This window comes from Populus alba, chromosome 4 (assembly GCF_005239225.2).
Source record: "Populus alba chromosome 4, ASM523922v2, whole genome shotgun sequence".
Lineage (NCBI taxonomy): Eukaryota > Viridiplantae > Streptophyta > Magnoliopsida > Malpighiales > Salicaceae > Populus > Populus alba.
The window spans coordinates 12,633,067-12,649,151 of NC_133287.1; the positions used below are offsets into that span (position 1 = coordinate 12,633,067).

A 16,085-nucleotide genomic window follows, 5' to 3' on the forward strand; every position below is an offset into this window, starting at 1 on the left:
GTGGTTATTGTGTTTATGTGATGGACAGTTTATCAGTTAAGTTTCTGCAGGAAGGTAAACAGGCAATACAAAGACAACCTTTCCTGCATCATGCAATCTTACCGACGTCAATACCGACGGATAGTGATCCGTCGATATCTCACAGAGAGTTCGAAATTAATTACGCGAAATGCCACCAACACCGATGAAATTACCGACGGCTTCACCGACATATACACCGACGAATTATAGTCCGTCGGTATCTCACAGAGAGTTCGAAAACATTTACAACAAAATGCCATAATCAGTGACGGGTATACCGACGGATTATACTCCGTCGGTATCTCACAGAGAGTTCGAAAACATTTACAACAAAATGCCACAATCAGCGACGGGATATATGACGGATTATAGTCCCGTCGGTATATCACAGAGAGTTCGAAAATATTTACAACAAAATGCCACAATGACCGACAGATTTGTCGACGCTAATACCGACGGAATAGGTCCGTCGGTAATTTGTCGATCACACATATTACCGACAGAAATACCGACGGACCGCGCGATTTCCAAAGTGTGTGAATTAATGCGCCTCTGAACTTGTCATATTACCGACGGAATCACCGACGGACTGCGAAAAATATGGAGGGCTTTTAAAAATTCGGGGCGAAATTGAAAAAATACCGACGGATTTTTGACCTGTTACCGACAGAATTTTTTACCTTTTACCGACGGATATAAATTCCGTCGGTGAGTCCGTCGGTAAAACTGCCCTATAAGTTCTAGCCCCCGCCGCTTCGCCTCATTTTTTCTTCTTCTCCCCGCCGCTTCGCTTCTCCTCCGTTTTTCACCTCAGATTTTTCATTTTTTTCCCCTCAATCCTTAAACACTTTCACCTTTAATCTCTAGCAAGATTTGGTGTTGTAAATCTTCATCATATTAAAAGGTATGTGTTTTTTTTCTAATTTATTTTATTTTATTTTATTTTTAGTTGTTTTTATTTTTGTTGTTTTGGTGTTTTTTGTTGCAATGTAGATAAAGTTTTGAATTTGACACATTATTAAGGTATGTATATTTCGTTCCTTTTCTTGATGTAGGTTTTTTTTTTTTAATTTTTTGAATATTTTTTTGTTGTTGTGTTGTTAGAATTGTTATTAGTTAATTTAACTTAGAATTAGTTAAAGTTGAATATTTGAATTTTTTTTGAATTTTTTGAATTTGTTGAATATTTGTTAATTTAATTGTTAGTCTAAATTTTTTTTTAATTTATTGAATATAATTTATTGTTGTATTGCCTATATAATTATTGATTAATTTATTGAATTAATATTGTTAATGTTGAATTTACCTTAGAATTAATAATTGCGTTTGTTGGAATAATTATCGATTTCCAATTTAATTTATTTACTTTTAATTTATTTTTAGTTGTTTTTATTTTTGTTGTTTTGGTGTTTTTTTTGGTAATGTAGATAAAGTTTTGAATTTGTCACATTATTAAGGTATGTATATTGTCGTTCCTTTTATTGATGTAGGTTTTTTTTTTTTGAATTTTTTGAATATTTTTTATTGTTTTGTTGTCATAATTATAATGATTAATTTGTTGAATTATAATTGTTAATGTTGAATTATAATGATTAATTTGTTGAAGTATAATTTGTTGAATTTATTGAATTTATTTTTTGTCATATTTTTTATTGTTTTGAATATAATTATTGATTAATTTGTTGAATTATAATTGTTAATGTTGAATTAAAATGATTAATTTGTTGAATTTATTGAATTTATTTTTTTTCATATTTTTTATTGTTTTGAATATAATTACTGATTAATTTGTGAATTGTAATTGTTAACGTTGAATTTATCTTAGGATTAATAGTTGAATATGTTGGAATAATTAGTATAGATTGGTTCAATTGGTTGTGACTATTGTTAATATTTGCAGGTTTGTGGATTTGGGTATCATCCAGTATAGGGGAGGTGCTGCCGATTTTTTTTTAACTTTTGAATTTTATTATACAATTATTTATATAAAATTGTTTAGATGCGGAGAATGAAATCCAGAGCTGGTCGTTCACGTCCAGTCGAATCAAGTTCGTCTAGCAGCGATGATGATGTTTCCTTAGGTGCCTCTCAAGAAGAGGCACCTACACCACCTGCGCCATCAACCGATGCTGCCTCTTCCAGCAATGTTTCACATCGCAGAAGCGGCGTGCTTTTGAAGCAGAATCAATTTACCCGCCAGTACGAGGCACAGTGGAAGGACAATCTTTCAATGTAAGTTTGTTAGGGTTTTAGTTTTTTTTTATATAAAAAAAACAAATTTAAAACATAATTTATGAAGTAATTACAAATTAATTTCATTTCTTTTCAGGTTCACAAACATTGAGGCCGCCCGAGTAATATCATCGGCGTTTAAAGCGTCGATGGAGATTCCATTGTTTCAATGGAGTCAGATATCCAGACATCCTGAATGGATGCCTCAAATCAATGCATGGTTTCGTAGATTTGAGGTTCGTGTTAATATATAATTTTCAGCTTATTTCTAATAAATTCTAGTTATAATTGTAAATAAATTATTAACATTTTAAAAAATTATTTTTTTATATACAACATCGATTCTACTGGGATGATGAACATGACACTGTTGTGAGGAGGGTGTGGGAAAATCACGCGGCAATTAGGTAACATCGAAAACAATACTACTTTTTTTTACATAATTATTTATGTTTCGAAATGTAATTTTTTCGTGCGTGAATTAGGTTGCGTGATTTTTGGTATGACACCCAGAAAAAAGCAAAAAAAACAGCGAGGGATAAGGGGTTCCAAGGCTGGAACGATGTTGCGGTTTGGAGGGATTTCAAACCAATATACATCCCGGAAGATATATGGCCGCACTGGCTTCAGCACGTGACGTCTGAGCGGTTCACTCGACGCTCACAGTCCGGTACTGGCAACCAGAATCGGCCAATTCATGGCTCTGTGACAACGCACACCGGCAAGTCCGTTCTGTTTTCTGCACATGCGAAACGGATGATAAGATTAATTTAAATGAAATATATCGTTCAATTAATTTGTTGTTAATACATTTTTTTCATTATAGGCTACGTCTCTTGGACGTGAGCCGAGCCCTATGGAGCTGTTTGTGGAGACGCACGTGCGAAGTCATGACCGCCAAAAGGGGACGCAACAGTTCGTTGACAACCGTGCTCAACATTTTGTGGTATGTTTGTTCAACCATTTTATTTTGTAAGTTATTATTATGTTTATTGAATTGAATATGATGATTTTTTTTTTTCAGGAGACCTATAATAATCGGTTGAGGGAGAGATACGGGGACGATCCATCGACCCATCCGGAATTCGATCCGGATTTGTGGATGGAGGGTGGATCGTCAGGTGGACCCGATAAAAATCGGGTTTACGGGCTCTCCAACACTACCTCGACCAACTTGCGGTCGACCGGTACTGCTTCAACCGCTGGGAGCTCCCAATCTGTATCGAGCTCCCAATTTAAGGAGTTTGTGGCCTTGCAGCAAAGGTGCGACCACCTATCAGAGGCATACACACAACTCAAAGAAGAGCAAAGATTGGCGAACGAACAACACAGAGCAGAGTCTGAACAACAAAGAGCGGCCTATGAAGAGCTTCGGCAAATGGTCATGAACATGACACAAGGTGGAACATGTGCGCCTAATTCTTTTTGGCCGCCTAACCCCCATCCTCCTCCTCCACCTTTATATTAATTTTTAATAAACATTATTTATATTTAAAATTTTGTTTAATGTTTTTTTGAAACACATTCATTTTGTAATGAATATTATTTCACTTTGAGTTTTTGTTGCTTAATATAAATTTTATTTGCATAATTGGTTTGTGTTACCATTAATTTATATTATTTTTTCAAAATAATTAAAAAACAATTACACAGGGATTTACCGACGGAAAAACTCCGTCGGCATTGGACAGTGTCTGCCACGTCATCGACCATCACCGACGGAACAAATCCGTCGGTATAAATTTACCGACGTATATACCGACGGAAATATTCGGTCGGTATAAAATATCACCGACACTTTTGCCGACGGAGTTAGTCCGTCGGTCTTTTTATAACACCGACGGAAAATATTCCGTCGGTATATTCCAAGCGGGAAACTTTTTTTTTTTGGCGCGCACGGTCCGTCGGTAAAAGTTTTTTTTGTATTTCTGACCGATATAGCGACGGAATGTGGAATCACCGACAAAAGGTATTCCGACGAGAGTATTCCGTCGGTAATATAGTCGGTAAATACTTTACCGATGAAAGTTCTATCACACACCGACAGAATATTTCTGTCGGTAAAACTGTGAAATCTTGTAGTGATCCGTCGGTGATACGATCGGTATGTACCGACGGAAACAAACCGTCGGTAAATACAACCGTCGGTACATACCGACCGTCTCACCGATGGATATTTTCTGTCGATAAATACCGATAGAATTAGAAACGGAAGTATTTTTATCGATAAAGTTTACCAATAGAAAAATTCTATCGATAATTTCATTAGTTTTCACTGATTTTCTGGTAATGATAACAAGATAGAATGCCAAGTATATGAGATGCTGGAAAGTGAGACCATCTATCCTAGTCGTAGTTATTTTCCCTCACTAGTTTTAAGAAAAAAATATGGTTCATGGTGCTTTACAGATTATAGAGCATTAAATGAAGCTACGATTAAGGATTGCTTTCCCGTACCGACAGTGGATTATATGATTGATGAGCTACACAGTGACAAGTATTTTACAAAGTTGGATCTTCGAGCCAAATATTATCAAATTCGAGTTCAAGCAGAAGATGTGCACAAGATGGCTTTTCGAACTCATAGCAAGCATTATGAGTATTTGGTCATGTATTTTGGATTGTGTAATGCATTATTATCGTTCCAAGCAACCATGAATGTCTTCTTTACATTGATATTGCGTAAGTTCATTCTTGTATTCTTTGATGGTATTTTGATATACAGTCATTCATGAGAAGTTCATTTAGAACACGTTAGAGTTGTTTTTAAAATTTTACAAAGCCAACAAATTTTTTTTAAATGCTCTAAATGTGCATTCGAGCAAGTTAAGGTGGAATATTTGGGGCATTTTATTTCTAATGGAGTAGAAGTAGATGAAAGCAAAATTGCAGCTACGAAGAATTGGCCAAGACCTGATAATGTCATCAAGTTGCCGGGATTCTTGGGACTCACCAGGTACCACTGTAAGTTTGTGCACAATTATGGTACTAATGCAGTCCCACTAACACAATTACTGAAGAAATGAAAATTTCAGTGGGATGAGAAGGCATAAAAGGCATTCAAAGAGCTCAAAGTTTCCATGACCACAACCTCGGTATTGGCTGTTCCTAACTTCAATGAAATCTTTGTAATAGAAACCAATGCTTCAGATGCAAAAATAGGGTTTGTTTTATCTCAACAAGGTCGGCCAGTAGCTTATTCAAGTCGAGCCTTAGGTCCAAGAAAAAAAGCCTGGCCTATTTATTCAAAAGAGATGTTGGCAATTGTTGAAGCAATTCGCTGTTGGAGGCCTACCTCCTGGGATGAAAATTTCAAATTCTGACTAAAATAGGCCGACGAGTTTCTACTCCAGAACAGTAGAAGTTCCTCGGTTATAATATACAGACTTGACAAGGAGAAAATTGCTGCAGATCCATTGTCTAGAGAAAGTAGGTCACCAACCCTTTGGGCTATCTCTAAGCCTCAATTCACGGTGTGGGCTAGAGAAGGGCAACATTTGAAAGTCCATGGGTCCAAGAGGTGAAGAATCACATCACATGGAAGATGAGCCTGACAAGATGGCTGCCTATGTGTGTGGAAAGATAATTTGTTATGGTATAAAGTGCGTGCAGTGGTTCTACCATAATCTGCCATGAAGTCACGTTTACTTGAGGAGTTTTATAAAACTAAAATCTTGTTTTTGTGTTTTAATTTTTTTTTTAATTATTAATCTGAAATAAAAGAAAAATTAAAAATAATTTTTTTAATTTTTTTTTATTTCAAATTAATATATTTGGTGTTTTAAAATTATTTTGATATACTAATATCAAAAATAATTTTTTAAAAAATAAAAAATATATTATTATATTAAATTTTTAAATAAAAAACTATTTTTAAAAGCAATAATCACTATTCTTCCAAACATAATCCTAGACGGGTGCTCTCATTCAGAGTACTAAGGACATGGAAGAGGATTGCTCAAGATTTTCACTGGAATAGCATTAAGAAAGATGTGCAGAATTATGTGGCAACATGCCACGTGTGGCAAAGAAATAAGGCTGATTCTCGATCACCTGTAGGCCTCTTGCAACCTCTACTGATGCCATCACAAGTGCAGGAGGTTATCTCTATGAATTTGTAAGAATGCCATATTTGTGGTGGTGATTGACAAAATATGCCCACTTTATTGGTGTTAAATAGCAGAAGTACATGTGGAAAATGTAGCTCTTCTCCATGGTATTCCTCACACTATTATTAGTGCTCGTGGTGCTTTATTTACTAGTAATTTCTGGTAAGAATTCTATAAGTTGCAAGGGACACGACTCAAGACGTCATTGGCATACCATCCAGAAACCGACGCACAGACGAAAGTTGTAAACCGAAGCTTCAGCAATACCTTCATCGCTTGTCCAGTCAAGCACCCATTGCGGAGCAAGAAAAAAAAGTTTGGGGGGCTAAATTATGAATTAGAGGGGCCAAGAAATATTATAAATATTTACAATTATAAATATACAAGGGAGGGGCATTTCCTTGCAGGGGCCGGAGCCCCTGCCAGCCCCCCCTCCCTCCGCCTCTGGCACCCAAGCAGTGGAGTCATCATAGGAGAATGGGAGGTTTCGCAGGGCACAACACCACCAGTTTCTGAAGATGGGTTGTTGGTGTTGGAGCCCATATCTGTCAAGGATTATAGGTGGGTGAACAAAGGGAGCAGGCTATAAGCTGAGGTATTAATTCAGTGGAGATATCTGCCTGACGAGGAAGCTACGTGGGAATCAGTTAAACATATGGAGAATCAATTTCCCACTTTCAACCTTGAGGGCAAGGTCGAAGACCCAGGGGCGGAAAATGATAGATCCCGAAGACTCAGGAAGCCTAATCCAAGATATCTTGATGTGTTGACCGTAGAACAGGAAAGATCAAGTCAGAAGGATGTTAATGTTGGAGCTGGAGCTATTCAAAAGGAAGGAAGTCATGAACCAGATGCTGCTTGTCTTTAGGTGCAGGGTTAGGAAATATTGTAAAGTTTGTTTAGAGGCTAGTTGAGATTATTAGGGAGACAGTCTTTGGTTGATTTCTTTAATTAAGTCTTCAGGACAAGGAAATGAACAATATTCTAGTCTGACTCAGTTTAGGGGAGTTACTTGGGGGAGAATTTGATTGTAATCATGGAGTTATCTCCGGCCTAAATTGGAGTTATTTAGCAATTTAGTATTCTAGTCTGACTCAGTTTCCGGGTTCCATCAAATGATATTGTTGTCTTTTGTAGCGTATTTGTGATGAACTTCTTTGCTAAGTAAGGGAAAGAAGGTGAAAGGGGAGAGAGAGAAATAAGAACAAGGAAATCAACATAAAATAAGATAAATTTATTAGCCTAGAGTTGTATACTTGGAAAGTATGAAAACTGTACAGTAAACAAGAATACAAGATACATTTCCGAGGCTAGCTACTAGTTCCACTAATCATTCAGAGCCTGAATATATTTGGAAATTATTCTAGAGAAATAAAAAATGCTACCTAAATCCCATAATTCTTCCGCGTATTATTAGAGGATTTAAGTATTACATTTGTTTGTGGAATAAGTGGTGGACATCTCACTGGGGCAGGATGGTGAATCCCATGCCAGATTAGACTTCCATGCATCAGCCAAGTTTGAAGGCAAGCTGAAGGGAAATCCAATCGATCGAATAGTCCCCACCAGGTTATTTTCATGAATTGAACTTGAATTCTTTCTAAAACCGGCCTCATCATCTCCTGTACCCGTATTACCATGCATTTCTTGTAGCAAATTGATCGAGAATCCATTGAACTGCTGCTGTGACCCTTCATATTCTATGCTCTCAGAAGTTTTACCAGCTTCACCTATCAAGGCAGGGTTCAAGAGCATGGAATGAGCATCATCTGTAGCCTTTATGGGACCCGAAATGTCGAGTTGTGAGCATAAGAAGTTGTTGGAAAGGTCACCATTTGATACAGGGCATAGATATGATTTGTAGACTGCGGGATTAATAGGTTTGTAAGAGGGTATGTCTAGAACAGAGAAACTAGCAGAAGAGGCCTGCTGAAAGTCACTATTGGAGCCTATATGGAAACTTGATCCTATTTCAGTTACGCAAGACATGTTCTCTGAACAGAACTGAGGGAAGAGTGCCCCTTGAGCAAATAGATCAGAAGCAGTAGTGTCTGGTAATGGAGAGACCCAAGAGTGAGAAAGAGCTCTTTGTGCCATGGAATTTGTTTTCTTGAATATCCTACAAATAGCCCACGCATCCTATAATCATAGGAGAAAAATATTATTCATATTAGCAGCAGTAGTAATAAAAGTTTCTTATCGAGAAGAAAATGAACAGTATATAGTTTGAAGTACAGTACTGAAGCATGCATCGCATTACATTTGCAGGAAGGCTTTTGTCTAGGAGCTTCTTTGGTGGTAATGGTTCTGCAAGAGAAGGTAGCCGAAACTCGTGCATCATCCAGTCAGTTTTTATCCCTTTAGCTGCTCTACCTCTGTAGAACACCAGAGACTTCTTCAAACCTATGCACTTGGTGCCATCAGAGGAATAAATGGGACGGTCTGTTCCAGTCGCCTTCCAAAACCCAGCTCCCGTAACTCGATTTGGCCTTGCACTGTTCCTGTATTTACGGTCCCTTGGGCAGTAAAAGTACAACTCTTTCTCCCCTGTAGTTGCCAGCTCTTCTTGTAGGAAAAGGGAGATCAAGAAACTGCTCAATAAATAACTAATTTGAAATATTTAGAATGAACTACTCCATATGCCAAGCTTGGCATAAAGTATACAATAATGTCATAGTAATATTTACTTAAAAGTTTACAAGTTAAAATCATGATGCTGAAATTTTGTTTGCTTCCAAATGAAAGCTTGACAAAAGAATCTTCCAAACATGAAGAGCATTCAAATGAAAGCACCTTAACTTACGGACTCGATATGCTTTCAGAAGAAAGATGCAAGGAAATTTCTTACACTGACGAAAAGGGAGAGGAAAACAAGCTTGTTTTACATGCATGCAAAAACTAATTACTCAGCAAAAGAAAGAAAATGGAGAAAATTGTAAAGTGTTGCGTTCCTTACTTGGAAGATCCCAGGGATCATATTTATAAATATCAACTTGCTTAATCAGCTCAATAGGAAGAGATCGCTGCTGTATCTTTCTTTTGAGATAGAACCCAACAAGCTCTTCATCAGTTGGATGAAACCGAAATCCAGGCAACATCACATCATCAATCCTATCAACATCATTCTTCTCGTCCATCTTCCTCCTCTCACTTCTCTTTAAACCTTTCCCTTGAAGTAGTACACTAAATCTAGAGAGAGGTGAGGTGGAGAAATTAATTAGATGCAGTACTGGAATCTAAATATGAAGTGAACCTAAGTAGGAGAAGTAGGTTTAATCGTGTTCCTAAATCTTGAAATTGAAGAAGCTGTTGGAGAAACTAATCCAAACCCAATATTGATAATCTCAAGAACTGTTTATTGTAACAGTACGTAGTAGTGGAGCTAGCTCAAGCTGTGAGGAACATAAAACTTAAAAGAGAGCTATAAGTAAACAGAAGAGAAGTACTTGAGTTTTTACTTAATTAAACCAAATTCTATTTGCTTCCTGAGAAGGGTTCTGCCTCCGAAGCTTAGGCCGCCATTTGAGGATGACTGCAATGGAGAGTGTGTTTCTGCGACAATCACGATGACTTTGTAAGAAATATTTGAGCTGAGCTGAGCTATAGCTATGTAAGCTCATGACTTGTTAAAAGGAAATTGTGGTTTTTGATGGAGCTACCTCATGACTTGCTCTCTCTTAAATCCAATTTAAGGATCTCAAGAGACTACAAAAATAGCAGTCTTTTGAGATTTGTAAACCAAGTTGTTATTTTTCACTCTTCTTGGATTAAAAAAAGCTCTTCATTTTATCTTCAACAAATCAAAGACAAAATGACAAACCAAGCTCCCAATGTTATACTTTTTTTTTTTTTTTCACTTTGTAAAAATATTCATAACTTGAATTTGTTTTTTCTTTAAATTATTGGGAGAGGTCTCTTGATGGACCAGGTTCCAACAATACAAAAAAGTTTAAATTTATATTTAATTCAATGCATGAGATTCTCTGCAAATTCTCCTGAGAAAAATTATCTATTTTGGTTTCCCTTGGATCAAAAAAATTCCCTTTCCATTCTTTCTTAGACCTTCCATTCCATTCTTTCTGCTACATATGAACATGTGATGGGTCATAGCTGCTAGGTTTGGATTTTATATATGGAGATTCCTCAAATGGGTTATTAAGTACTGAAATACTATGGAAAGGGTTCCCAACTGGGCTAACTTAACCTAATTAAAAAATCAGTAAATAATTATCTGACACTTTGAGAGGACATACCCATTGCCAATATCCTTAATTTTCAGGGTAGCTCATAAGTATCCACCTCCAGCATATTGAATCCACTTAACTAAGAAAAGGCTCCAAAGCAACTCCATTTTAGCTTTTTTACAAGATGAAATTCAGAATTTAACTTATATATACATTTCTAAAAAATATAGGAGCTCTTTCTTGAAAATAGCTCATTTGATAATAAATAATATTTTTCCTTTTGCTTTAATTGTTTTCAGCTTGTGTTTATAATTCATGGCTGTAAGCGAGCATTTTTCTCTAGTGAATTTTCTATCCTTGATTGGAAAAAAAAGGGGGTTCTAATTACTAAAAATAATTGGAAGTACGCGAGATCAAGTGGTAGAGATTTTGTCATTTTGTAGTAAAGCAAATAACTCGACACCGTTATTAATTATTTAACGAAAAGAAAATAAAGGTAAGACATGATATAAAACAATAAGCTCATAAGTAGCAATTTCCATATCCCTGAAAAGTCTTCCTAAAACCTTTACTAAAATCAAGATTACTTATTAACAAACATTAAAAAAAAAAAAAAAAAACCAAGGTAAATTTAGTGTGAGAAATTTTACTGTTAATTTGTATAATGTAATTACCGTTTTTTCCTTCTAAAAATATCAATGATCATGGTTTTAGGGTATTTTAGTCCTTTTTACAAAAATTTATTGGTCATTAATGAATTGATTAGAGATAGATTTGTCCTCTACTTCTTTAAAGCACTGTGAAATAATACATTTGCCCTTAATTTTTTTTTTTTTACATAAGATATTACAGTGGTTTTTTTATTCTATTTTATTTTTAAAATTAAGATTTTGAAAACTTGCGCTATGAAAATTTTTCATCTTTTTATTATAATTTTTTTTGTTATTATAAAGTTGATAGAGGACATTTTTTTTTATTTTTAATGAACATAATTAGTATTTTAATAAAAAAGTTGTTGAAACATATTTTACGATGAAGAAAATATTTTGATCAAATGTGATTATTCTTTCCAATTTATTTTTGGATATAAACATCGACTTCAATGTTTATATCCAAAAATAGCTATTCATGATCATTATTTTAATTGTTCCATTTACTGTTGTTACCTTTTTTTTTATCATTTAATTAAAATAAAACTAACATATTTGACCTAGTTAAGTTTATAATTCAGATTCATAATCTAAGTTATGAATTTTTCTTCTTTCTTTAAAATGTGCTTGTAACACTTGAACATATTTTTTGATGAGAAGAATTAATTCAACTCTTTACAATGTAACACGAGCCAATGTCTAGTTGAATATTATGAGTGTATTTAGCATTGCAGTAATGTTTTTTTTTTTTTTTAAATTTTGTTTGCTTGGAAAGTACATTAAAATAATTTTTTTAAAATTTTTAAAATTTATTTTTTATATCAACACATCAAAAATAATCCAAAAATATCAAAAAATTAATTTTAAACAAAAAAAAATTATTTTTTTAAAAATAACATTTGTGCCGCTTAAACGAACAAATTCTATATGTTATCATCGAACTAATAAATTGTAATGAATAGACCAGTATTTATATCAAATCATAACTTCGACAAGCCAAAAAAAAGAGAAGAAGATCAAATCATAACTTCGACAAGCCAAAAGAAGAAGAAGAAGAAAAAACAATATTCAACAGATAAAACGAAGTAAAGAACATATTGCAAGTTTTCATGTCTGTGAATAGATAGAAAATAGTAGAATTAGTCATAAGAATTATACTATATTTGTTTTATTAATAATCGGTATTTGTTGGAAGAAAAAAATCTCATTACATTTATAAGAGAACATGGAATTGTGATCTTATTAAGAATGTATCTAGGGAGCCCTTATTAAATTAAAATTAAAAAAATTAATTGGCTTCATTAGTAGTTTGTTTGTTTTTTTGTCAATTATTATTTTTTCATTGACATAGGTTTTTTTTTTTAATTTAATCCTTTCAAATTAAGTTGATTTGAAATTGAGTTTGATAATTTGATTCGATTAAGTTGATCTGAGGTTCCCGCGATGTCAAAATAATATCTCGATATTGAATTGATATTCAATTTTACAAAAACAAAATCTCATTTTATAATAGCCTTTGTTGTTTCAAGAACATTTCTACTTATTTTTTTTATCTCTAGTTTCTCTGTTTTTTTTTTTTTTTTTTAATTTAGAGGTGTTTGAAAGTATGGCAACGATTACTTTTCAAAATGTTTTTTATTTGGAAATACATCAAAATAATATATTTTTTTATTTTTAAAAATTATTTTTGACATTAACACATCAAAATGATATGAAAATACCAAAAAATATTAATATGAAGTAAAGAAAAAAAATAAAAAAATTTATTTTTTTTCAACAGCACTTTTGAAACACAAAAATGAATAGGCTTTTAATTCTTTCACATTGAGTTAAGTTGAAAATGTTTTTCATAATTTAATTTGATTAGCTTAATATGGGGTTCTCACGATGTAAAAAAAATATTATTGTTATTAGGTTGTTGTTCAATTTTACAAAAAGAAAATTCATTATATTATTTGTGAAAAATAAAGGGATTGAAATTGAATTGAAAATAAAAACATTAAAGACTTTGTTTTTTAGCATTGTACATTCAAAGCTTTTTTTTATAAAAAATTATGCCATAAGCTTTTGGCCAAGTTCTTTTTTTTATCCTTCAGCTTGACAATTATATGTTTTAGTCCAAAACTTCATTTTTTTCATCTTGTCGAGATAGGTGTTTTATTTCTTCATTGAAGTGGTGTTTTATTTCTTCATTTTGTCGAGATTGGTAGATTAGTGATGAGGAATTTTTGTATTCAGAATAATTTTTTGATTTTTGTTTACTGATTATAAGATGTTTTGAGCCTAAAATGAATTTAAAAAGGTTTCTTAAATGTTTCCTAGTAAAAAATTGATGGAAATAAGTTTTTTTTTTTTTTTTTTTTTATAGAGGTGTTGAGCATGTTTTTTTAGCCACCAAAAGTATACGAAGATGCACTCAATTTGATGAGTCATTTGTCATTGTAGACAACATGTCACCTAGTTTGTTTGAATAGATAAGCAAATGATGTGTTATTTTTTCATATGAGAAGGAGACAAAAAAACCAGGCACACAGACATGGTTATGGCCCAGTTACACTTACCAACCTAGCTTTGTGTATCTAGGTTTTTTCATTAAGGCCTTTTTTTCCCTTTAATTTTCTTGTGCTTGTGATAAATTGTTATTTAAAAAACATATATCCTGGTGAAACGAAAGTAGATGAAAAAAAGATACACATTAATAAAATAATTGAGTTTTGAATAAAGAGATACCTTTTTTTAATTCATATTTTAAATCTTTCAATTTTTTCAATTTATTTCAATTATAATCAAATAAAGAACTTCATTTAAAAAACCTATATATTTTTACTTATATGATTCTCAGTTTACTTTAATAGACATGTGCATTAAATCTTCATTACATAATCTCATTTTTTTATATATAATATTATGGCAAGCAAAGATAATGATTTGCATCTTTATTGTGTTGAAATTTCTTTTTTGATCCACCCTGCAATGAAATATGGGTCAACTAACTATTATACAACTAATCAAGATGTCACCTAATAATCCTATAGTAGAATGTTGGGTTAGATAATAACATTGTTGTTTTGTTCATGAAAACCGTAAGAAATCAATCGAGCTAGCTAGGTCATATAAAATTAGTCGACATGTTCACCAATCAGTAAGAAATAAATAGCACAACAACTTGTTGGTTTGTCTAATGATGCTATATGATGAATAAGATTTTATTAGAGAATTTTTGTTTATATTTCCCAAAAATATTGGATTGAGAAAAAGATGCATATATGATTCTCCTAAACTCTTGGGTGTATTGGGCTAGTATGCCCCAACATAGACGTAGCTAGGTATGGCACTTGCTAGACCTGATAGTTGGGTATCGCAGTTGCTGCCAAGCCTAACATTTTGGCCTAGCATGTGTTTCCCAAGGATGTCGAGCCCAATGATTTTTTTCATCGCACCTCAAGCATTGCTGGATTTGCTACACCCAGGGATTCAAACATAATACCTAAATCTAACGCTATCAATTCCATAGATTTTTTTACATGAATCTTAGAGAAATTATTTCTCAATAAATAGGCTTAATTAAATAAGTCTACACTCCACCAACACCATTAGGTGTATTAAAATATATCATGGTCTACCATTTCTCCATCTCTTTGCTAGATAAAATGAGTACGATATATCTCATAATACAAATTAATATATCACAAAGATGAAATTACACTCCAACTCCTCTTCTCTATAAAAAGACAAGACTTATGGGTTATAAATACTCCATGAATCCTTCAAAACAAAGATTCACAAACTTTTCATTCTTAGTATTTTTATCATACATATTTTAAGAGTTTGCATCTCTAAAATATTATTGCACTTTTTCTCTCTAAAACGATACTTAAACATTTAAAAGTCTTCGCATCCATCAAAGAGCATCTTTTACAGATACTAACCACAAGTCATCTTGGCCTACTAACCACCAAGTACAAGCTACTAACCACCTTGGCTATGGAGAATGGATTAGATTACTAGGGCCAATTTATTAACCTATTATCCAGCTTAGGAGCCTTGTTCTTAAGCTATTTGGATTTTTTAGGACATCATTAGTGGCATTGTTTATGGGAAACTAATCAAAAAGCTATTGGTATCTTCTTAAAACTTACTTTTGACATTTCCAGGCCATTTTATAACACACAACTAATGCCCACCTAGGTTAGAACGTGAGACAAGTCTACTTGTTGCCATGGACACTCCTACCCAACCGGACCTTTAATAACTCACTAGTCATGTGCAACTCTTCACTCAAATTATGTTGGCAACTTGAGGGAAAAATCAGACCTTACCACCCCTACAAGTCATAACATCCTCAACCATACACAATGCTTTAGCGCAACAGCCACCAACTGCACTAAGAGCCCGTAAACAATTACATTACCCAAAAGAGACTAGGCAAAATGATATTTATGGGAGTTTCTCAAGGTGTCATTCATGCTAATGTGACACCTATGCACAAAGCAAATACTCTGAATGCACTCCCCTTAGCTATCATAAGATGGACACAAGTAACTATAATCATCGTTCTACACCAAGCTCTCAAGGCTCTCAAGAGCCCATCAAAATAAGAGACAGTCTATGCATGAGTATACCCAGGAGAAGTCTGTAGCCCATATCAATGGAGAGGTTCTCCTTTGTCCAAACATATATTGAACACTAAACTCCCTGAGAAATATATTTTTATAAAAATGAGTTTGGACAACTATGATGACTTGGCCACCTCAATGGAACATGTACAAGAAGTGTGCAATAGCTTGGAGTTGGTCATCCAAGACCATGACTTAATGTGCAAGATACTCCATACAACCTTCAAAGGGTTTACACATGCCTATTATAACAAATTGGAACTAGACTTTATT

At 33.7% G+C, this 16,085-nt stretch overlaps 1 protein-coding gene across 1 annotated transcript; it reads right to left on the reverse strand.

Moving 5' to 3' along the window:
• Positions 1-7,575: 7,575 nt before the first annotated feature.
• Positions 7,576-9,702, reverse strand: LOC118053601 (protein FEZ). Its single transcript, XM_035064915.2, has 3 exons — positions 9,319-9,702; positions 8,623-8,924; positions 7,576-8,501 (listed from the first exon to the last, which is right to left on the reverse strand). The coding sequence occupies exons 1-3, from the start codon at positions 9,497-9,499 to the stop codon at positions 7,785-7,787; spliced, it is 1,200 nt and encodes a 399-aa protein (XP_034920806.1). The 5' UTR covers positions 9,500-9,702; the 3' UTR covers positions 7,576-7,784.
• Between the last annotated feature and the right edge of the window lie 6,383 nt (positions 9,703-16,085).